The sequence below is a fragment of the Phaethon aethereus genome, assembly GCF_964289735.1.
Source record: "Phaethon aethereus genome assembly, contig: HAP1_SCAFFOLD_396, whole genome shotgun sequence".
NCBI lineage: Eukaryota > Metazoa > Chordata > Aves > Phaethontiformes > Phaethontidae > Phaethon > Phaethon aethereus.
The window spans coordinates 35,988-58,138 of record NW_028114040.1 but is presented as its reverse complement, the minus strand read 5'-3'; the positions used below and the strand labels follow the sequence as shown (position 1 = coordinate 58,138).

At 51.2% G+C, this 22,151-nt stretch overlaps 1 protein-coding gene across 1 annotated transcript; it reads left to right on the top strand.

The window, feature by feature from the left end:
- Nucleotides 1–2,192: 2,192 nt before the first annotated feature.
- On the top strand, nt 2,193–4,098 carry LOC309416356 (olfactory receptor 10AG1-like; the record flags this gene model as incomplete). Its single annotated transcript, XM_082015917.1, is given in 4 exon segments — nt 2,193–2,230; nt 3,155–3,275; nt 3,278–3,925; nt 3,929–4,098. Coding segments are annotated over 4 exon segments (972 nt in total). The 3' UTR covers nt 4,094–4,098.
- Between the last annotated feature and the right edge of the window lie 18,053 nt (nt 4,099–22,151).

Below are 22,151 nucleotides of genomic sequence, written 5' to 3'. Positions count from 1 at the left end.
TGGAAGTGGGAGCAGGACCACAGCCCCAGGGATGTCACCAGCTTCCATCTTCACATCATCCCTCACACCCTGATAAAGCACCCGGCTTAAACACTCCCAGGGAGAAAGGCTGAGGCTCTCGTAGACGTTGAACCGGCCAGCCACAGCCACGGGGCTTCAGCTCATCTTTGCTGTGTCAGAGCCACCAGGCAGATGACTCCGTCCTCCTTGAGACACTCCTCAGGGCAGACGTACCGAGCGCCAGGTGGCTGGATATGGCCTTTGCGCTATGGGGAGGCGCGTTCTGGGAGCAGGATCTCTCACAGGGGCACTGGGAAGCCCTCTTGCATCCCTGAGAGACATCTCTGTGCCACTCCATACCTCACCAAAACCAGGGGTGGAGGAAAGCTGCTTTCATGGTCTCCAAGAGAACCAGCTCACCTGGGCCACTCTGTGCCCACCAGGCACCTTTGCTGTCAGGCGGGTCTCAGCATTGCCCTGCAATCAGCTGTCTCCTCCCCGCAGGGCACTCTCCAGCACAGGGTACGTCTCCACTTGCTCAGCCTGTGGGCAAAGATCGAAGGGGAGGGATGGGTTTGCTTTGCCCTCATTCCCAGGGTGCCACGAGAGAGACCTGCCACCCCCAAATCAGCCATGTGACATGGACACCACATACGAGTGGTAGACGTGGGTCAGGACGGCTGTGGGGAGCGGGCAAGCCAATCTGCGGTGCCCCCGGTGCTGGCTGAAAGCAGAGCTGGAGGCAACGGGGCGAAGCCCAGGGCAGCCGGCAGCAGGGCCCGGCAGGGCGCAGCGCCCGCAGAAATGCCCGGCTCCTTCAGCCTCGGCCCCGGGGCTGCAGCACGGCGACGCCACCAGCTGGGGCTTCACTGGGAAAAACCAGGCAGGGGTGACCCTGAACTCCCACACACGTACCCGGCCCCGGGACTTGGCAACCTGGCCCTCTGCCCATCGCCACCAGGGCATCCAGAAAGCAGCGCCACTGGCCATGAAGTGGTCCTGACACATCGCTCGACGCACGAGTCTTTAACCAGCAGGCGTAAAAAGAGGACAAATCCTGGAGGCCACCGCTGTTCTGCCCTTCTCCATCCCCTTGTCCTCATCCACATCCCTCTGTTTCTCAGTCTCTCTGCATTCTTTCCCGTCCTCCCCTTGCTCTCTGTCCTGCTCTCTGTCCCGGCCTCCCCCTTTCTCTCTCCCCTTCCTTTTCCCTCTCACCCTTCCCCCGCTGTCCCTCTCTCCTGCTCCCTGGCCCATTTCTCTCGCACTCCGCTCTCCTGCTGCCTTTGCTCTCTCTGTCCCCTGTCCCGCTGCCTCACTCGGCCTCTGTCAGTCCGTCCCTCTGTCCTCCTTCCTGCCCTTCTTCTTCTCTCGCTGGCCCTCTGTCCTGCTGCTTACCACTCTTTTCCTCCCACACCTCCCTGTCCCCTTCCCCTCCAGCTCTTTCCCGCTCCATCCCTGTGCCGCCTCCTCCTCACCACCGGTTCTCCTTCCTCCACTGCCTGCCCAGCTCCCCCCCATTCTCCTCGTCCCTCAGTCCGTCTCCCGTCCCTTTCCAGACACCCCACTGCCCTGCCCCAGCCCTCTCTGCCGCTCTGTGCCCCTCTCCTCCTCTGCCCAGCTCCCCCTGGGCCTGGGTCTGGGTCTAGGCCTGGGCCTGGGCCTGGGCCTGAACAGCCCTGGGCAGGCAGCCATGGGGATGCAGGGGGCAGGGCCTGGCCGGGGGGCGGGGTGCAGGGGCAGGCAGCAGGAGGGCGTGCCCCAGGGCATGCCGGGAGCTGTAGTCCTGGGCCCAGGGCTGCTGGGTGGCCATCTTGGCCTTGGAGGCACAGTCTCTGCTCCAGCGGCTGTGGGGCTGCCCTGAGGGCCGGGGCCTCTCAGCCTGCATCTGGCTCGGGTTTGCGTGGGCTGTCTCTGGCCTTGCTCTCCTGGCGACGTGCCACTTCCTGCCTCTGGAGAGGAGCTACCGCAGCTGAAGCTGAAGAGCCCAGCAGAAGGGGAAGCAGCTGGAGAATGAAATGAAGGGGATCCCAGCAGCTACTGCCTCCAGATGCAGACAAGAGCCAGCCGGCCTCTCCAGGTGAGGAAGGGTCCCTCTCAGTAGTCCTCAGCAGACCAGACCTCCAACGTGCACCGCGGGGTCTGCATAAGTGAGGAAAAGCACAGTACGGCCATGTAGTGGGTGTGTGTGCATGGCTGTGCATGCAGGCAGCCTCACGTCGTACGAGCTGTAAGGCACCAACGTGTTCTCTTTGGTGGAGGACAGTCAAGTGAGTGGAGCTACAGCAGAGGATGGGAGGAAGGGGCAGACAGAGAGAGGTGCCTGAACTCTGTACAATTTGCCTGGCAGGGCAGAGAGCAGGAGCTCTGGTGAGTGCTGGGTCCCTGGGGTCACATCACCCCTCTTCTGTGTCCCAGTCCCTCCCTGCCCCCTCTGCGTAATTTTTTTTTCCCGCTTCCCTTTCCCTTCTCTGTTACCATGCTCTGCTCTCAGCCTCCCCTTTCTCTTTTCTCCAAGTCTCTCTCATTCTCTGTCATCCTACCTCTCCCTTTACTTTCCCTCTTGCCCCTCTTTCCTACTCCTACAGTCTCTCTCTGTCAGCAGGCCAGCGTGGATTTTTCCATCTCCATCTCTTTGAATCATAGAATCATAGAACGGTTTGAGTTGGATGGGATCTTTAAAGGTCATCTAGTCCAAACCCCCTGCAGTGAGCAGGGACCTCTTCAACTAAAGCAGGTTGATCAGAGCCCCATCCATCCTGACCTGGAATGTTCCCAGGGATGGGGCATCTTACCACCTCTCTGGGCAACCTGTGCCAGTGTTTCACCACCTCATGGCAAAAAATGTCTTCCTTAGATCCAGCCTGAATCTACCCTCTTGCAGTTTAAAACCGGGTAGTTTCTTTATCCACATGACAAACCCCAGTCACCCAAGCTCAAGGAGTCTGTCCTTTCTTCTCTTTATAAATCTCCCTGCAGCAAGGAACCCATGTGAGATTTCCAAGCATTCGTGCATATCTTGGTCAAGCTCACCTACTCCTGCAATCACGTGTATGCTGGTGTTTGTAGCCTTTTGCTAGGCTTGAAGTGTGTGTGATGGTGGGCAGGCCATCAGCAGCGTCTAAGAGCCTGTTGTTTGCATTGCTCTGTATAGGGACAGTGCCCTATTGGAGAATCACACTGCTGCATCTGGATTCATTCTTCTGGGATTTTCTGACCACTCCAGCCTGCAGGGCTTGTGCTTCACAGTGTTCCTGGTCATCTACCTCGTGGTCCGGTCCTCACAGGGAACAGCTTGATTGCACTCATCACGGTGGTGGACTCAAGCCTCCACAGCCGCATGTATTTCTTCCTGGGGAACTTGTCCCTCCTGGAGATCTGCTACACATCAGTCACTCTGCCAGAAATGCTGGTGGGTTTCCTGACAGAAGATGGCAGGATCTCCTTCCTTGGCTGTGCTGCCCAGCTGTATTTCCTGGTTTTGCTGGGCAGCATGGAATGCCTTCTCCTGGCTGCCATGGCCTGCGACCGCTACATAGCCATATGTAACCCCCTGCACCATACCTTCACCGTGAGCAGGGGTCTCTGCATCAGACTGGTGCTGGGGTTGTGGGCGGCTGTCGTACCTGTGCAAGTAGGACAGGCCTACCAGGTGTTCACTTTGCCCTTCTGTGCATCCCATGACATTCATCACTTTTTCTGTGATGTGCCCCCTCTGCTGGAAGTGGCCTGTGCAGACACTTTCTGGAACCAAGTGACGCTGTCCACAATCATCCCGGTATTTGCAATCCTTCCCTTCTCCTTAATAGTTATTTTTTACATGAAAATTATCATGGCAATTCTGAAAATACCTTCAGCTCTGGGAAGACACAAAGCCTTTTCCACCTGCTCTTCACACCTCGGGGTGGTGATGCTCTTCTATGGCTAGGCCACAGTTGTCTACTTAAAGCAACGCTTGAGGGATTCTGTAGACACCGACAAATACCTTGCCCTGTTTTACACAGTTGTGCCCCCCATGTTTAACCCTGTCATCTATAGCCTGAGGAATAAGGAAGTGAGAATTGCCTTGAAGAGACTCCTATGGACAAAGTGATACTACAGGGTATGTAAAATAGTCCCAAGTGTACCAACAGTCCCACTGGGGTACGTGGTTGCCTGAACAAAGGCATCCCGTATTTGTTCAAACAAAACCACACGTCCAGCCTGGCGTTCATCCTCCTCAGGAAGGGAAGAGGTGTCCAGATGCGCTCCTGTTATGTCACGCCCCACCATGACGTCTTTGTACTCCAGAGCATCTTCAGTGCTCCTGAGTAGTTTAATGCAAATAGCGACTTCAAGCTGTGTCTGACCAACGTCATGTTAAAGGGAAATAGTCAAAGTGTGGTCAGGAGTCAAGGAGGCCAAGAGGGTGACACCACTGATGTAGAGATGACTACCCTCGGGTTTGAGAAATCACTTGCTAGACCCCGTGGACTATCTACAGTGTCTCTGTGTGGAATCAGCTTAAAAAGTGAAAGGACACAAAGGTCATTGTCTCCTGCTATGACATCTTGCACCGAGTTGTGTAATGTTTGAGTAACTTGACATCAATAATAAAAATTAAAAGAAAAAAAAAAAATCACCAGGGGGACAGTCCAGCACTGGAATAAGGTCCCAGAGACCTGTGGGGTTTCTGTTTTCCATGGTTTAACCCCAGCTGGCAAGTAAGCACCACACAGCCGCTCTCTCACTCTCTGACAGTGGGATGGGGGAGAATATCAGAAGAATAAATGTGAGAAGACCCGTGGGTTGAGATAAAGGCAGTTTAATAGGTAAAGCAAAAGCCACGCAGGCAAGCAGAGCAAAACAAGGAATTCATTCACTACTGCCCATCAGCAGGCAGGTGTTCAGCCATCGCCAGGGAAGCAAGGCTCCATCATGCCTAACATTACTTGGAAAGACCAGTGCCATCACTCCCAACGTCCTCCCCTTCCTTTTTTTTCCGCCAGATTTTATTGCTGAGCATGACGTCAGATGGTCTGGGATATCCCTTTGGTCAGCTGGGTTCAGCTGTCCCAGCTGTGTCCCCTCCCAGCTTCGTGTGCACCCCCAGGCTCCTCGCTGGTGGGGCAGTGTGAGGAGCAGAAAAGGCCATGACGCTGTGCAAGCACTGCTCAGCAGTAGCTAAAACATCCCTCTGTTATCAACACTGCTTTCAGCACAAATCCAAAATATAGCCCCGCAGTAGCGACTATGGAGAAAATTAACTTTATCCCAGCCCAAATCAGCACAAGCCTTTAGGTACTGAATCTGCTTTGCACTCTGAAAGCGCCTCTTTGCACAGCCAGGCCAGTGGGTGTTTTTTAGCCCCAGTGCATATGGAGCACTGAAGCGTGTTTCCACATACGGAGCAGCTTTGCACAGTGTCCGCTCCAAGAGGGGAAACACCTCAGCCTGCAGTTGGAAATGGCTGATGCTGTGGGGGATAAATGTGTTTCCCGAGACAATATTTGATGTGCATAGAGTACAAAAAGATTGTGAAGGTGAGTGAGGAGGATAGAAGCAGGTAAACATCCAATGGAGCTTTGCGGAAGGAGGATGGAGCGGTACGCAGCATGAGGTGATAGCAGGGGGACCAGCACATAGGAAAGACTTTTGTAGGGAAGGCTTTACCAGGAAGCACCCTGACTTCTCCCAGCTGAAAAACTAGAGACTGGGCAGTGTATTGAAGTGCAGGTGAGAAGTGTCCTGGAGTAAAAGACTTTTGATGAGAGAAGGTTGGAGAGATTTGGGTTGCAGAGATTTGAGGTAGCCCTTTGACGATCTGAGGAGGCTGAGCTTTGGAAATGAGGAAAATAAAGCATCTCTCAAGGATGTTTTGGGAGTAGCGCTACTCTTCACATAATAAGGGCTGTTGGGAAAGGGAGTGCTGGGATCTCTGGTCCAGCCTCTCAGCAAAGGGTGGGGTATCGCCAGTCCCAGGGTCAGGTTGGCTGAAAGCTGAAAACCTCTAAAGGTGGAGGTCACAGAGAGTCTCTGGGTGTCCTGCTGCAGTGCGGCACCACCCTCTGTTCAGTTTTTCTGAAGGCCCAGCGTGAAGGTCCCAGCAGGAAGCCCGTGGCTGTTGCCTCTGCCAAGATTCAGCTGCTTTCCGGCTGCCCTGTGCCTCCCCTTCAGCAGACTGAAAAGGCCCAGTTCCCTCCGCCTCTCCACACAGCTCATCTGCTTTAGGCCCCTAAGCCCATCATGACAGACTTCCTCTAGACTTCCTCCAATTTCTCCGTCCACCTTTCAAAATGGGAAACTCACTGGCTCATGTGGCATCCATCATAACTCCCATGCCCTTCTCCTCAGGACACCCCTCAGCCGGTCATGTCACAGCGTGTCCTTGTGCATAGGATTTATCCTGCCCTCGGTGAAGACCTTGCTCCATCACCTTGCAAAACTTCAAGAGGTTCCTCTTGGCCAAAGCCACAAGGGTGTGAAAGTCCATCTGGACTGAAATACCAACACGTCCGCATTTAAGATTTGTGGGCCAGTGCCTCCAGCAAGGAAGCAATAGGGGGAATTGCAGGCCATGCAGGTAAGGAAAGAGAATGATGTGTTTAACTGAGATGCAACCCCTGGTGAAAAACCCTACAGCAACCATCTCGGAAGTACCATAGGAGGGTACAAACCAAGAAAGGCAGGGCCAGTGGGGAAAGGATTAACGTGGTAGGCTCTTCTTTTGCAGGGTAACAGAGAACAGCCTGGGCAGGGGGAAATGGAAAAGTGGTCAAGGCTGTTTGGGGGCACCTGTGAAGCAGCCCTGCACCTGATGTGAATTACTGCTGTGGTCAGGGAGAACCTGAGAGCTCTCCCTAATCTGGAAACAGAAAGGGGAAGGAAGTGCAGCATCATTCAGGTTGGAAGGGACCTTGGGAGGTGTCTCAGCTCACCTCCTGCACAAAGCAGGGACAGACAAGACTATGAGGGCTTTATCCAAACACATGTGGTCACATTCTGGGATAGAACTGGCTGTGTTCTGGAATAGAACCGGCACATACTCCCTGGGAAACGCTTGGTTATCGTCACGTTGGAAAAGTTTCTCCCTGTATGTAGCCTGACCGTCTCTTGTTTCAGCCCATTGCCTCTTGTCCTTGTGCCTTGTACCATGAACGTGACCCTGACACAGTCTGTCCCGGGAACAGTGCCGTGCTGCTGTGTGTTCCCCCAAGATCTTCCTTTGTCCAGGCTGAACAAGCCCAGCTCTTTAACCTTCACGCATTGCAAGTGCTCCAGCCCTGAACACGGTGGTGGCCCTCCACTGAACTGGCTTCAGTTTTCCAGTGTCTCCCTGGCGTTGTGGGGTGTCAAAACCTGGGAAGTATTGTGGATCTGTTCTCAAATGTGCTGAGCAGAGGGGGATAATCACTTCCACCCTCTGTGCTCTTTCTCATACAGCCCAGGATGCTGCTGGCCGCCTTTGCTGATGGCTCATGTTTTGCCTAATGAAGCCCAAGGACCATCACAGAGCTGCTACCCAGCCACACAGCCCCTGGCCTCTGTCATTGCAGGCGCTTAGTTCAGTTTGGGGGAAGGACTTTGGATTTGTCCTTATTGGATATCACAGCCTGTCTACGTCCTTTGGCCCTGCCCGCCACTTTGGTGTCTGCTCTCCTCAGTGTGGTGTCATCTACAAATGCTATGAGAAATCATCCTCTCACCTCCTCCAGGTCATAAAAAAACACATTAAACAGGGCAAGTTGCCATATAGACCCCCGCAGGACCCTACTAGCTAGATGCCTCCAGGCAGAGTACCACAGATTGTCCACGTCCCTCTGAGACCACCTGGTTATTTACCCATCTACTTATCCACCATGCAGGCCATAATATCCTAACTTGGGCACAAGAATGTTGTGCAGGATGATGTCGAAGGCCTTGCTGACTTCCAGGTAAAAGCCCACCGCTGCTTTCCCTACATCCAGCACTCCTGCCCTGTCATCACAGAAAGCAAAGGGGATGGCCAGGCACAATCCCCCCTGGGTAAATCCCGTCACCTTCTGTTCCAGACACACAGCAATGGGATGCAAGTGGACACGCTCGGGGCCACAGCCTCTTAGTTCCCCTGCTCATTTATTGGCCATTTTTGAAAAGTGCCTGCAATGGGTGGGTGGTGCCATCCATCAGAGAGTTCTCCCAGTCTCCATGGCCTTTTAAAGATGATGTAGAGTGGCCTCACTGTGACATCAGCCTGCGCTCTCAGCTCCCTGGGATGTCGCCCCTCTGGTCCCAGAGGCTGGTAAGGATTGCGTTTGCTCAAGTGACCCCTAAGTGATCCCCATCAACTGCTGGTTGTCCTCCTTGAGAGTCCTGCCCTGAGTCACAGAGGCCTGGGAGACCTTGCTGGGGAAGACGCAGGAGAAGAAAACATGGGGAATCTCAGGTCTATCAACAACTGCTCTTCCTAAATCCATCGGTGTCCACACAGCATCTTTGTTTCTTCTTCAAGTGTTCCTGAAGTAGTAAACATTGATTATGGTGCCCTTGCATTGACTTACAGGTTTAGACTGAACTTGGACCTGGACCACTGCTGTGCTTGGAGGATGCTGTTCTCGAACACTGGCTGTACTGAGCTCTGCCACACGCCTTGGCAATTGATTCCATCACATTCACAGCTCTGTCTCCAGCAGTAATGGCTCCAGCTCATCCTGGCTGAGGGCATTGCTGCACATTTGGGCTGAAGCATCCCAGCTGTGGAACCAGGCAAGCTCTGGCTTGCCATGAGGAAACCTGGTACCAAGTGTCCAAGACCCAGTGTGTGCAAAGGCTTTGCTTGAGAGCAGAGATGGGCATAGCCAAAAGAGAGCTGCATGTCTTTCTAGCCCAGGACTAAAGACCCAGGATGAAATACCTAAATTCACTCATCTGCAGGCATTCCCCCCGAGCTGGGAATAATACCTTGTCACCTTCCTGGTGTGCTGCCTAAACAGGGGAGAAAACAAGTGATTCTCCTGGCTTATATGGCATTGGTTGAAGCATAAGGGACACATTCGGCCACACATTTCTTGCTTCCTTGTGACTAATGAAGTGCATTTGAAAGGAATGCCTTTAGCCAAATGCCAAAAGCCTTTGGCATTTGGATTTCCTGCTGCTGCTGGAATGCCGCTAAGCTGTCTTCTTTGGATTTGATTCTAATTCTTGGCTCTCATAAGCCTGGAAGCCTCTTGCCATATCCATAGGTGTTCATTCTGACAAAGACACCTCTGTGCTGCCCAGTCTGGCACGTCGGTCTGTTTTCACGCAGACTGTCTGTCTTAATACAGACGTGACAGATAGATACACTTCTTCTGTGCGATTCTGTGCAATAAACTGCCACAGGGCTGTTGAGCCCCTGGCATCGGAGGAGGTGAGGATGTAGAACGGAGCGTGGAGATTGTACCTGTAACTTAAACGTGGGGTGGTTTGGTTCTTTTTTCCGTGATCGTTTTCCATAGCTGCGTACATTTTACCTGACTGAGAGGCTTGCTTGCTTGCTGCCTTCCCTCTCCAGGTGCAGAGCAAGGCTTCTGCATGATGTGTACAATGGAAGTGCACATGGAGGAGGTCCTGTCTTGCTCAGGCAGTGCCATCACACCTGTGCCTGTCGTCAGCGAGCTTCCACGTGAGTCATTTCAGATAGTTTGATTTTGAGGCATTTGGGGATTTCTTGAAGAACCCTGTGCGTAACTGTTTATGCCAGGCTAACGTTCGGGAGGCGACCTTTCCGGAGGGTAAGATTTCTTTCCCTTTTCTCTGAGATCAATGTGAAAACCTGGTTCTTTGTTAGGAATAGGAGAACATTTCCAGCTTGGCACACAGGAAGATGCGCATGAATTCTTCTGCTACGCCCTGGATGCCATGCGGAGAGCTTGCTTGAGTGGAAGCAGCAAGTAAGCATAAGCACATGGCCACTGAAACCGCCCTCTAGCCGTTTTGACTCCTTTCTTTACGACCGCCAGTGAAAGCCTCGGCCCAGGGCTTCCCTAACAAGGAAGACTCTTTGAAGAGCTAACTCTGCCTCCCATCTTCTGAGCTCCGATTACCGTCTGTTTGCAGCTGGGACACATCTTCTCAAGCTACCACAGTCATTCATCAGGTCTTTGGAGGATTTCTAAGATCCAGAGGTACTTTCAAAAGCTACTGCTCTCCTTGCAATGATCTGTGGCTCATCTTCGGTTTGTGGCAAAGAGCTGCTAGTATGCAACAGTATGTGCAGTGTGGCTAAAGGAGCGTGTGTGTCGGTCATTTGAACGGGCAGAGTTAGTCTCCCTGCCATCCTGATGAGGGTTCCTCTTTGCCTTCCAGTAACGTGCTTCAGCTGCAAAGCCGTTTCCGACACCTACGAGGCATTCCTTGATATTCCTTTGGATATCAAGGTAAGATGTTTTGAACTTGTGGTGCAAAAGGTTTCAAGGCCCCTGCAGGGGGCCTGGTTGGTCTCCAGTAAGCTCTGTTGACTGAAAACTCAGGGCTGTTACCACGCAAGAGCTTGGTGGTGGGTGGGAAGGGAAGGGGACTTCTGTGCTCCTTCTGTGCAAGCCCTCTAAAATGGTCTCCCTCTGCAGGGTGCTGGGTTGCAGCTGGGCAAATGGTAATGGCCGCATCTACAGCCATGATAGATGTACAGCCACGCTGTCATACCTCTCTGCTTTGGGCTGCCTCAATGCACGTCTGATTGCTCGACGCATGGGGTTGATTGCTTTTGTTAGCTTTGGCCATGCGTCCCACAGGCAACGCGGGTACCGCACAGGCGTAGCTGCTTCTTGGGATAATGCTGGTACCACACGGGTAGCTATTTCTTGGCATTTGGAATTTCCAGGAGCTTAGTACTGTCCTTTCTTCCTCATCCAGGCAGCCTCATCTGTCACTGGCGCTCTGGACGACTTTGTCAAACCTGAGATGCTGGAGGGCGAGAATGGCTATAAATGTAGCAAGTAAGACTATTAACTGTCGACACCGTTATGGTATCGCACGTCTGGGACAAAAAGTTATGTTTTCATTTAATTTACAGCTACAGTCCTGAGACGGCTGGTTTGGTTTGGTTTGGTTTCTTCTTCCCCATACCACTGATACTGCTGTAAAGACTGTAGGCTGCTGCTCTCCGAAGTGAGCCACTCTCGACCAAAGCTGCCTGCAGTGAGAGTGAATGGACTTAAGGGGTCCGCAATGCAAACATTTGCATACGACAGTTGGGCAAAACAAGCCTGAACGCAGCCGTACGCTCAGAGAAGCAAACGCTGCCAGCCTTGGTTGGGAGCCAGCACTCGTGTCTGATGCGTCTGAATATATAAAGCCCGAATATCTGCTTGTTACCACTGGGAAAGTCAACGTTAACGAGGAGTTGCTAGGTCCAGGGGGGTATTAGAAAAAATGAATGCCAGGTTCTTGTTTGCCCATGGAGACTCCCAAGGAACATGTCCTGCCTTTGAAACGCGCATGGCAGAGAGGTGGTCGCTGCGGAAGAAGGAGACAAGCGTGCTAAGCACCTCACAGCTGAAATGCCTGCTCCTGAGTGTGCTCTGTGGCGTGTGACCAGCAGAGTCATACTGAAGGAGCAAGTTTCTGTCTTTCCAGTGGGCTGGAAGAGAAAGTCCCTGCACATGTACGGCATCTTCTTCACTTTGGGTAAACCATCCTGTCGCTCCCAGTCTTTCCTCGTTGGTGTTTTCCTTCTCTCTTTGACCAGGAATTTTTCTCCTCAGCGATCACCACCTCCGAGCAGTGTACCTAAGGCTCACGCAGTTTTATAAAGCACCTGTCTTTTAACGCGTCCCTGGGCATTCACTGTGGCCATAGAATTCCCAGCCCGGCACTTGGACATCGGGCTTGGAAGAAGAGGCTGCTTAATTCTTTCCACTTCCTACCTATCAACAGTATTTGTCTTGACGATGTAAAGCGACGTACGTCAGTATTGCTCTGTCTTTCCCTGTGACAGCAGCGGAATTGCCCTGCTCACCCTGTATGCGCTGCCTTTCTGGGGACCACATAACAAACCGGCAACAAAGGGTTTCATTTCCAAGGGTTTTGGATGGTTGCGTCTCTGTCCAGGATACCTCCGTCCACGAAGACGGGGGCTGTGGAATGCCTTTGTCCTGGAGAAGGGCTGTTTGCTTCTTTGGGATTTTCAGCGTTGATCAATGAACTTTGATGGGCATCCGATGCAGCTTCTAGTGCTGAGGACTGAGCCGCCTTCTGCCAGCTCTTCCAGCATTGCTATATTCTCTGTCCTTGCCTCGTTGTGCTGTAGGGCTGTCCTCTTACGCCCCGCTATGGTGTCTGTGCCAGCAAGCCTGATGAGCAGTGCATGGGTTCACAAAAAGGCCACTGGTATCACGCAAGTAAACATCACTCGAGTAGCGTAGGCATGCGTGAGCCATGAAAACTTGCTTTGAGTTACGCTTTTTTGTTGGATGGGGTGTGGAGTGGAGAGAAGATGCCTTGCAACTCTTGGGTGCGTGCTTGTTTTCAAGGTGTGAACGGCTGGCTGCTGCGTCCAAGAGGCTCACGATACATCGTTCCTCCAATGTCCTGACAGTGTGCTTGAAGAGATTTGATGCTTTCTCCGGCAGAAAGGTTACCAAGGTAGGTACGCAAGTGCACTGCAACTTTGTCTGCTTGGAGGGAGACATTTCCCGAAGGAGAACCTTCCCTTGTTTGGAGGTTGTTCGCGTCTGCGCACGATGGCTGTCGAGTGCAGACGTCTAAGAAAAAACAGTGCAACAGCTGGGCCTTGCTCCTTCCCTCATGGTATGAGGAAAGCACCTCCAATGGGAAGAAAAGCACCTACTGTGCTCGTAAAGAGCTGGCTTGGCCAAGAACAGTTTTCTGCCACTTAAATGATGAAACGGCAAAAGCCATTTTCAATGAACCAAGAAGATACATATATATATATATATATATACACACATATATTTATATACACAGCCTCTAGCCTGTGTTTGGTGACCCGGTTGTCTCAGGCTTTTCCCTAAAGATGCTCAAGATAATTTTGGAGTCTTCTTGGTCTCTCTTTAGGCTGTGCAGTACCCAGAACATTTGGACCTCGGCGCGTACATGTCTCAAGCAGCTGGAGAACCCCTGCGCTATTCCTTGTACGCCGTGCTGGTACACGAAGGTTTCAGCTGTCAGGAAGGACACTACTACTGCTTCGTGAAGGTAAAAGTTAACTTTGTTTCCATCAGTGTGAAAATCGGTGCTGGTGAAGAGAAACTGGGATGCAAATGCTCCTGGTAAGCACTGTTCTCGGGGAGAGCGTCTCAGGAGGTGCTTGCTCCGATTGATGTTGGTGTATTGTGTCCTTCAGGGGTGTCCCGTCTGTGGTTTTGTTCCCAAACCCTGCAGTTCATCTAAGGATAGCGTTGCCTTTCTTTGCAGGCCAGCGATGGACGTTGGTACAAGATGAATGATGACTCTGTAGCTCTTTGTGACATCGAGACAGTTCTCTGCCAGCGTGCATATCTACTGTTCTATGTCAGGTAATAACAAGTATGAAGGGGTGTTCAGAACACACGCCCTGTCCTCCTGCTAGTCGTCGCCTTGTTGTTGTTGTTGTTGCTTCCTCCGGTGGGTTTTGCTTGCTGTCCTTGGAGAGAATGACTGTCCAACCGAGTTGTGTCTGTTCTGCAGTTCGCCAGGTGCTTTCTTCTCCCTCCTTGCTTGGTACTAAACTGTTGCGCTTGTGTAAATTGCTAGCTGTCTGCTGTCTGAGAGTGGCTAGCTGTGAAAAGGGCCGAAATGGATGTCCGAGAGGGTGTAAAGATGAGTTACTGCTCCGAAAGGGCCAGACACGGCTGGAAGACCATGATGTAATTTCCAGCGTCTAGTGCTGGTTCAGTCTTCTGCATGTCCTATCAAGTGCTGCCGGCACACAACAGCCTGGGCCTGAAGCCACAAGGAGGTTGCAAGAACAACCCTAAACTAAGACCACTGTTGTTTCTCCAGGTGCCCTGATTTGACCCCCCGAGCAGGCGTTGAATGCCAGGATACAAAGAGCATGGCCATGGCGGAGCCGGAGCAAGTGCTGAACGGTCTGTTTCCTGGAGGCACCGTGGGACTGCGAAATCAAGAAGGTGAAGAAAATGTGCAGAGGATCCAAGGGAAGAGGAACACATGTGACTCTGCAGGAAGTCCCCGTCAGCACTGCGGCAGGAAGAGAGCAGCCTCTGGCACTGAGGGGTGGGAGAAGCTGCAGAGAAGCCAACCTGACAGTCCGCCTCCCAAGCGGAGGTGCGCTTGCAGTGCGGAAACGCAGCAGGGCAGTCACCGCCAGCTGGTATGGCAGCGGACACCGTGCGCTCCCACCAGTGCCGGTTCACCCAGAGTTTGCGGGCTCTGGCCAGGCAAATGAAAAACCAACGGCCAGAAAGAGGAAACATTCCTGTGCCGAGGGGGGTGAAAGTGCGCCCGAAAGCAAAAGACAGAAACAAGCTTTCTGGTGATGCAAAGCTGAAAAAGAAATGCAAGAAAGTCAAGAAGCCAAAGCCATCCAAGGAGAACTCTGGAGAGCAGGACTAAAGAGCAAGCAACGTTTGCGGCATCGCCGGGAAATGTTTCCTAGCTCTTTGCCAGGTGTTTCAGGTGCGTGGCTGACGGACAGAGGCGTTCAGTGCTTGTGACTGAGCTTGCAATCACAGCCTGCAATTTATCATCGAAGGCTGCAGACAAGCATTGTCAAAAGAATGCTAACCATCAAACTTGAAATTTACGTGGGAAACAATAAAATTGCTCAACCCAATCCTAAGCGGTGCTTCTGATTTCTGCAGAACATGGGAGCGTGCAAGAAAGAACAGAGCGGTCTGGGGCTTTCTCGAGATTTTAACTCGAGGCTGCCTTTATGAAAGCGCCCTTGTGATCCCGAAGGCTGGAAGGTTTCCACACGTGCTGAGCACATTCAATGAGGATGTAGAGGCCTCAGGGGAGAAAAATGCCTGAGAAGAGAGCATCTGCAGTGCTGCTCGATGAGAGGCTCAGGTCGCCTGCGTGTTATTCTCCGCAGCGCCACCTGCGGTGCGAGAGAGACGAGGAAACCGAGGCGTTACAAACATTGCCACTGACAGTCCCCATCAACGGGGCCATCGTGTTAAGAAAACGGGTTTCCTCTCTCCCTTGTTTGGGCAAAGAAGCCGGTTTCCCGGCAAACTGGGGTAGTAGAGTTGGAGTGAGAAAGACAACGCGTAGCCTGGAAGATGCTTCTGCAGTGTCCCGCCAGAGCTGCACTTCCTACGCCTTCTGGCTCGTTTCTGAACCTGTCGCAAGGCGTCCTATATAGGAGATCAGTTTCGGAGGCAAAAGCGAGGCAGAAACGTGTAGGCCTTTCTCCTCACGGAAAGTATAAAACACTCAGCTCCCAAGCCTACCGTGAGACCCACTGCAAAATGAGCGACGGCGCTGCTCCGTCGGCATACGCTTTCACCTCCGAATGGCAGCGCTTGGGACTACTGTGCCCTCTAGAAACCGAATCCAGTGAGAGGGGCATTGGGAATGGGGATGTGAGCAGGAACAGGGTCCACAGGAGCAGCCAAGCGCGGCGATCTTTCTCGGCAGCAGTCACGCTCTGGTGACCTGGCGTGGCGAGATGTGTGCCTGAGAGGACAAGGCTGGCACACTGGACAGCTGTCAGGAGGATGGAGCCAGTCTCTTTTCAGTAGTGGCCAGTGACACTGTCCTTCTGGACCTGGCACACCTGTAAGTGAAGCGCTTAGCTTAGCCGTTTCCCTTAGGAGAACACACTGAAGGAATACTTGCAAGGCTCCGTTTGCTGTTCCAGTCTTTACTTTTACCAAACAGGGCCGAGAAGGCGCGAATGCTGAAAAGTGGTCAAGACCCACCTCCTAGGAGACTACCTGAGGGAAGTGCCTGACTTATATGGCATTGGTTGAAGCTATTCTGTTTTGTAAAGCATAAGGGACGCATTCGGCCACACAGAAAAAGACACACAAAGAGCGTGAGTGATGCTGTAGCCCAGCGCGGGCTGGAGACCTGCTTAAGCCATACGCCCTGGTGGAGCCCTCAGCCTCACCTCTGTGCCCGGTAAGAGCTTGGAACAGATCCTCCTGGGAGCTCTGCCGAGGCATAGCTGGATGACAGGGAGGTGACTGGAGACAGGCACCATGGCTTGCCAAAGGGCAGATGGAGCCTGACTGACCTGACGGCCTTCTACGATGGAGTGACTGACTCCCTTGGTGGATAAGGGAGGGGCAGTCGTTGTCACCTCCCTCGACTTCTGTGAGGCCTTTGACACGGTCCCACCCAACATCCTTCTCTTTCAGTTAGACAGGTATGGATTTGATGGACGGACTAGTTGATGGATAAGGAATTAGCCGGGTGGCTGCATCCAAAGCGCTGCCGTCACCGGCTCTATGTCCAGCTGGAACAGGTTGCCTAGAGCAGTTGTGGCTGCTCCATCGCTTGGGTTGGATGGGGCTTTAGGCAACCTGATCTGTGGCGGAAGACGTCCCTGCCCACGGCAGAGCGAGGTTGGACTACATGACCTTTCAAGGCCCTATCCAACCCAAACCATTCTACGATCCGATGAGAGGTCTGCCTTCTAGGTACCGAAGCGATGACTAACATATTTCATTAGGCAACAAATGAAATACAAACTTCTTTTTGTAGCCCTGAATTCCTGAGCATCTCTAACGAAATGGGGGAAGAAAATGCCTGGGAACGGAGCATTGCCAGCGCTGCTCCATTACAGACTCAGGTGGCCACAGGCTACTGGTAGAAAGTGGTGAGGTCAACTTTTCCTGTGTTTCCTGCCTGCTGTGTCGTGTGTGCGTGTGTGTGCATGAGAGCTTGTGCACTATTCCATTCATCTAACTCTAACCCTAACCATAATGGTAACAACTAACTCTAACCCTAAGACTAATGATTAACACCAATTGAAACACTAACCCTAAATCTAGAAACAAATCCTAACTAGAATCTAAACCAAACACTAACCCTAAACCTAATCCTAAACCGTAACGCTAGCCCCTAACACTGTCCTTAGCCCCAAACCTAAAACCTAATACTAACCCTAACTGTATCACTGACCATAACCCTAACCCTAAATTTAACACTAAAGCCTAACCCTAATACTCAACCCTAACCTCAACCCTAACCGTGACCCTAATGGCCCTAATGTGACAAATAACACTAACCTGAACACCTAACTCTAACCATAACACTTTAACACTAACCCCTATCCGCAAAGCATGTCACTAACCCTAAATCCTAAGCCCTTACTCCTAACCCTACCTCTAACCCCTAAGCCTAGCATTAACTGTAACTCTTAGCCTAACCCACACCATAACCCTAAAACTAAACCCTAATCTTAACCCTAATGCTAAAACCCTAACCTATACCCTAACGCCTAACACTAACCCAAAACCAAACCGTAACCCCTAACAATAACCCTAACCCTATCCCTAATCCTAACCCTAACCTAACCCTAACTCTAACACTAACTGTAACAACTAACCCTACCTCTAACCCCTATACGTAACGCTGACTCTAAACCCTACCCCTAACCATAATGACTAACCCTATCCCTAACACTCACCTTGAAAAGCTAAACCAAAACCTAACCTTAACTTTAAGCTTAACCCTAATGCACTTTAAACCTAAACCTAAACCTAATACTAACACTAACCATATACCTTAACCCTAACCATAACAGTTAGCATTAAACCTACACCTAACCATAAGCAATAACCCTAAACCTAACCTTAACCACAACCCTAACTCCAAAACGCAAACCCCAACCCTAGCTCTTACCATAAAACCCTAACCCTAACCCTAATCCTTGTCATAAGCCCCTAACACTAACCTTAAACCTAACCCAAACCCTAACCCTAATGCTAACCCTAACCCTAATGCAAATCCTAACCTGAACCTTAACCCTAAACTTAACCATAACCCTAATCCTAAAACTCTATCCACAACCCTAATGGGCCTAACCCTAACACTAACCCCTAGCCCTAACACTAACCCAAAACCAAACCGTAACACCTAACTCCAGCCCTAACACTAAACCTAATCACAGAATCACAGAATCACAGAATCACAGAATCACAGAATGGTAGGGGTTGGAAGGGACCTCTGAAGATCATCTGGTCCAACCCCCCTGCCAAGGCAGGATCACCTAGGGCAGGTTGCACAGGAACGCATCCAGTCGGGTTTGGAAAGTCTCCAGAGAAGGAGACTCCACAACCTCTCTGGACAACCTGTTCCAGTGCTCCATCACCCTCACAGTAAAGGTTTTCCTCATGTTGAGGTGGAACTTCCTGTGCTGCAGTTTGTGCCTACTGCCCCTCGTCCTGTCACTGGCCACTACTGAAAAGAGACTGGCTCCATCCTCCTGACAGCCACCCTGCAGATGTTTATAGACATTGATAAGGTCCCCTCTCAGCCTTCTCTTCTCCAGACTAGACAGCCCCAGGTCTCTCAACCTTTCCTCATATGAGAGGTGTTCCAGTCCCTTAATCATCCTCGTAGCCCTCCGTTGGACTCTCTCCAAAAATTCCCTGTCTCTCTTGAACTGGGAAGCCCAAAATGGGACACAATAATCCAGATGAGGCCTCACCAGTGCAGAGCAGAGGGGGAGGATAACCTCTCTTGACCTGCTTGTCCCACTCTTCTTAATGCATCCCAGGATACCATTGGCCCTTCTGGCCACCAGGGAACACTGCTGTCCCATGGATAACTTTTTGTTCACCAGGACTCCAAGGTCCTTCTCCCTGGAGCTGCATCCCAGCAGGTCAATCCCTAACCTGTACTGGTGCATGGAGTTGTTCCTCCCCAGGTGCAGAAGTCTATACTTGTCCTTGTTAAAGTTCATGAGGTTCTCCTCTGCCCAACTCTCCAGTCTGTCCAGATCCCATTGACCGGCAGCGCAGCCTTCTGGTGCACTAACACTAACCCTAATGACTAACCCTAACTCTAACCACTAAACCCTAAAGACTAATCCTAACCCTAAATCTAACCCTAACCATAACACTCTTTACCCCTAACCACTAATCCTAACCCTAACCCAAACTAGCCCTAACGCTAACCCAAAACCAAACCATAATACCTAACTCCAACACTAACCCTAAACCTAATCCTAACCCTAACCGCTAACCCTAACATTAGCCCTAGCCCTACACCCTAATCTTAACTTAACCATGGTCCTAACATTAACCCTTACCCTAACCCTCTCACCCTAAAAGAGCGTGTGTTCACTTTGCTTGGCCTGCGGTCATTTGCGCATCAGGAGGGTAGCAAGGGGGGTTAACGCAGGCCCTGCCCACCCCACAGGTGGCTCAGCTGGCCTGGGGATCGCCACTGAGAGGATGGCCACCCTAAACCCTAACCCCTAATCCTAACCGTAAGTCCCTAACCCCTAACACTAACACCCTAACCCCTAACACTAACACCCTAACCCCTAAGCCTAACCCCTAACTCTTACCCTAACCTGTTGTTTAGTAGGTGTCCTACATTTCTGGTCTCTTCCATTTCTCAAGTGAGTACTTCTGGGTTGTCTTCAGCGTTTAGAGTTCGTTTTTTGCTTTACCTGGTTTCTTTGAGGCCCATGCCAAAGGAATTACCACATTCAGTATCGGGCCTGTGTGGAATAATTGCTGGAGGTGACCTAGAAATCTAACTTATATCCATATTTTAACGAAAGGTACAGCACGGAAGAAGCATCCAGGGAGTAGTGCGGCTGGTATGCAAGGGATCCATTCCACGGAAGTTCCCTAGGCCTCTAACCTTAGATGTTACCACACCAGGGGAACTTGGTGTGTTGACTCTAGGAGGAACTGTACGGAGGGTGGAGCGGAGTGGAGACACCGCGGCCAGGCTCTGTGAGCTGATGGTACAATGGAACCGATAAGCTGCATATTTACTACCCTGAGCCAACGGTCTGTCATGTTTCTGACGAAATGCTGTACTTGGAGCGAACTTTGCTTATTATAGTATCATTATACTACTAAAACGCACACCCCTCTCAAAAGTTACCCACCTCCCAAGGTGCGACCACCCCTCAATGAGCTTGCGCACTGAATTTTTCCTAGTCTGTACCTTTAAACACGAAGCGAGAGAATTCTGAACCAATCTTGATAAAGGTATGTATGACTAGAGTCACTCAAGCTCCACCTGCAAAGTAAAACACTATAAAATAGTGTGAAAAGAGCTGGATGTCAGGGAAGATACCATCACTCCTGACTTTTAGGATCCGCCGATGGGCTGAGCCTCTTTTCCCCCCCATTGGGACGCCTTTGGGTAAGATTCAAACACTCGGCTATCCCGAGTGAATCCCCGGGAACTTTAGGAATCTCTATATAGAGTTGTTTTATTACCCCACACGTGTGTAACCCAGCCGTATTTAATTTATTACACGTGCTTTGCAGACAGTGAATTTATCACCGGCAATCCAAAAGAACTTGTGCATCTGTTGCTTCAATAGATCGCACTATTAATCGACTCAGCCGCGTGTGTTGTCCCTGAATGCGACCGTACCTCTGAGTGCGGCCGTGTGAGTTCAGGAGGGGCCCAGTTGAGTAGGTAATGTGATGTTAGTAGTGCATCCGGACCCGTGATAGTCCAACGACGGTGTTGGGCACGACTGGACTACTAACGCTAACTTTGGGCATCATTCAGAACCTAAGCTCAGCCGCCTCCAGTCCCTCTGATATCTGAGGATCGACTGGAAAGCAGGGGGGTTTAGTTTCTGCCAAATTGCTCTGCCTCTTAACACAACAGCCTGGGATGTTGTTTCCAGGCTTTTCCAGGATTTTTTCTATCTACAAGTAGGTAGACTTGTGCTTTCCATGCTGTTTTGGGTGGGACGTGAAGTTATACACAGTTTTTAGAAAAAGTTACTTGTGCATTCAATCTACATAACAAGTCCCATCCTAGCAGTGGAAGAGGGCATTCTGGCATATATAGAAACTCATGAGTTAGTTTGGTATTTCCAATTGCACATTCCATAGGTTGTAAAACTGGCCTGAATGTCCTCTTTCCCATTGTCCCAACAACTGGTATTGCAGTTTTGCCTAGGGGCCCTTTAAAACTAGTTACTACTGAATGAGTGGCTCCACTATCTATTAAAAATCTATGGTCTCATTCACCAGCTTAACTGGAACCAGGGGATCTGCTGGAGGTATTTAATATTTAATATTTCCTCCAGTTCCCTCAACTTTCTGTAACTTTCTCCTTATATCCTGAGTCAACTGCCCAGTGGACAGCAAATTGAACATCCTCTGCTTTGTCTCATCTTCCGGATTCAAGTCTGTCCATTTTCTAGCTACGTCACATAATCTCTCATAAAAGGCTGATGGGTTTTCATCCGGGCCCTCTCTCACCTCTGTCCTGGTTTCAGCTGGGACAGAGTTAATTTTCTTCCTAGTAGCTGGTATAGTGCTGTTTTGGGTTTGGGATGAAAACAATGTTGAGAAAGTACTGACGTTTTTAGTTGTTGCTTAAGCAGTCAAGGACTGCCCAGCTTCTCACGCTGGCCTGCCAGCGAGAAGGCTGGGGGTGCATGGGGGGCTGGGAGGGGACACAGCCAGGACAGCTGACCCAGGCTGGCCAAAGGGACATTCCTCCATACAACCCCATGCTCAGTACACAAACTGGGGGAGTTGGCCAGGGAGGGCTGCTGCTCTGGAGGGGGCTGGGCATCAGTTGGAGGGTGGGGAACAATTGCACTGGGCATCACTTGTTCTGTATATCTTTATATCTTTTTTTTTTCCCCCGATCTCTCCCGCATCCCACCGGGGAAGGGGGGGTGAGAAAACAGCTGTGTGGTATTGAGTTGCCTTAAAAAAGGCAAAAAAAGTGGTTAAACCACAACAAGCTCATACAGTTTGGAGATGTGTTTCGGTACTCCGTGCCAGACTCCATGTAATATTAGTTGTTGGCATTGCTTCAGCTGGGCTTCCCCCCCCGCTCCCCTCCCCTTTAGGATCCCACTGTGTATCTTTTCTAGTAGGCAAATAATCCTCAGGGCCCTCCTGTCTATTTCTTTTCTTACCTTCTTCCCTGGCTTGTTTATTATCATTCTTTTTCCCTCTGCTGTAAAGAAAGTATTCAATAAGGCTTCTACATCTTCCCCAACTAGGACCGTGAGTCGGCATTTTAGTCTCTAAAAGCTGGTGCATTCCTCCATTTTCTCTGTACAAACCAAC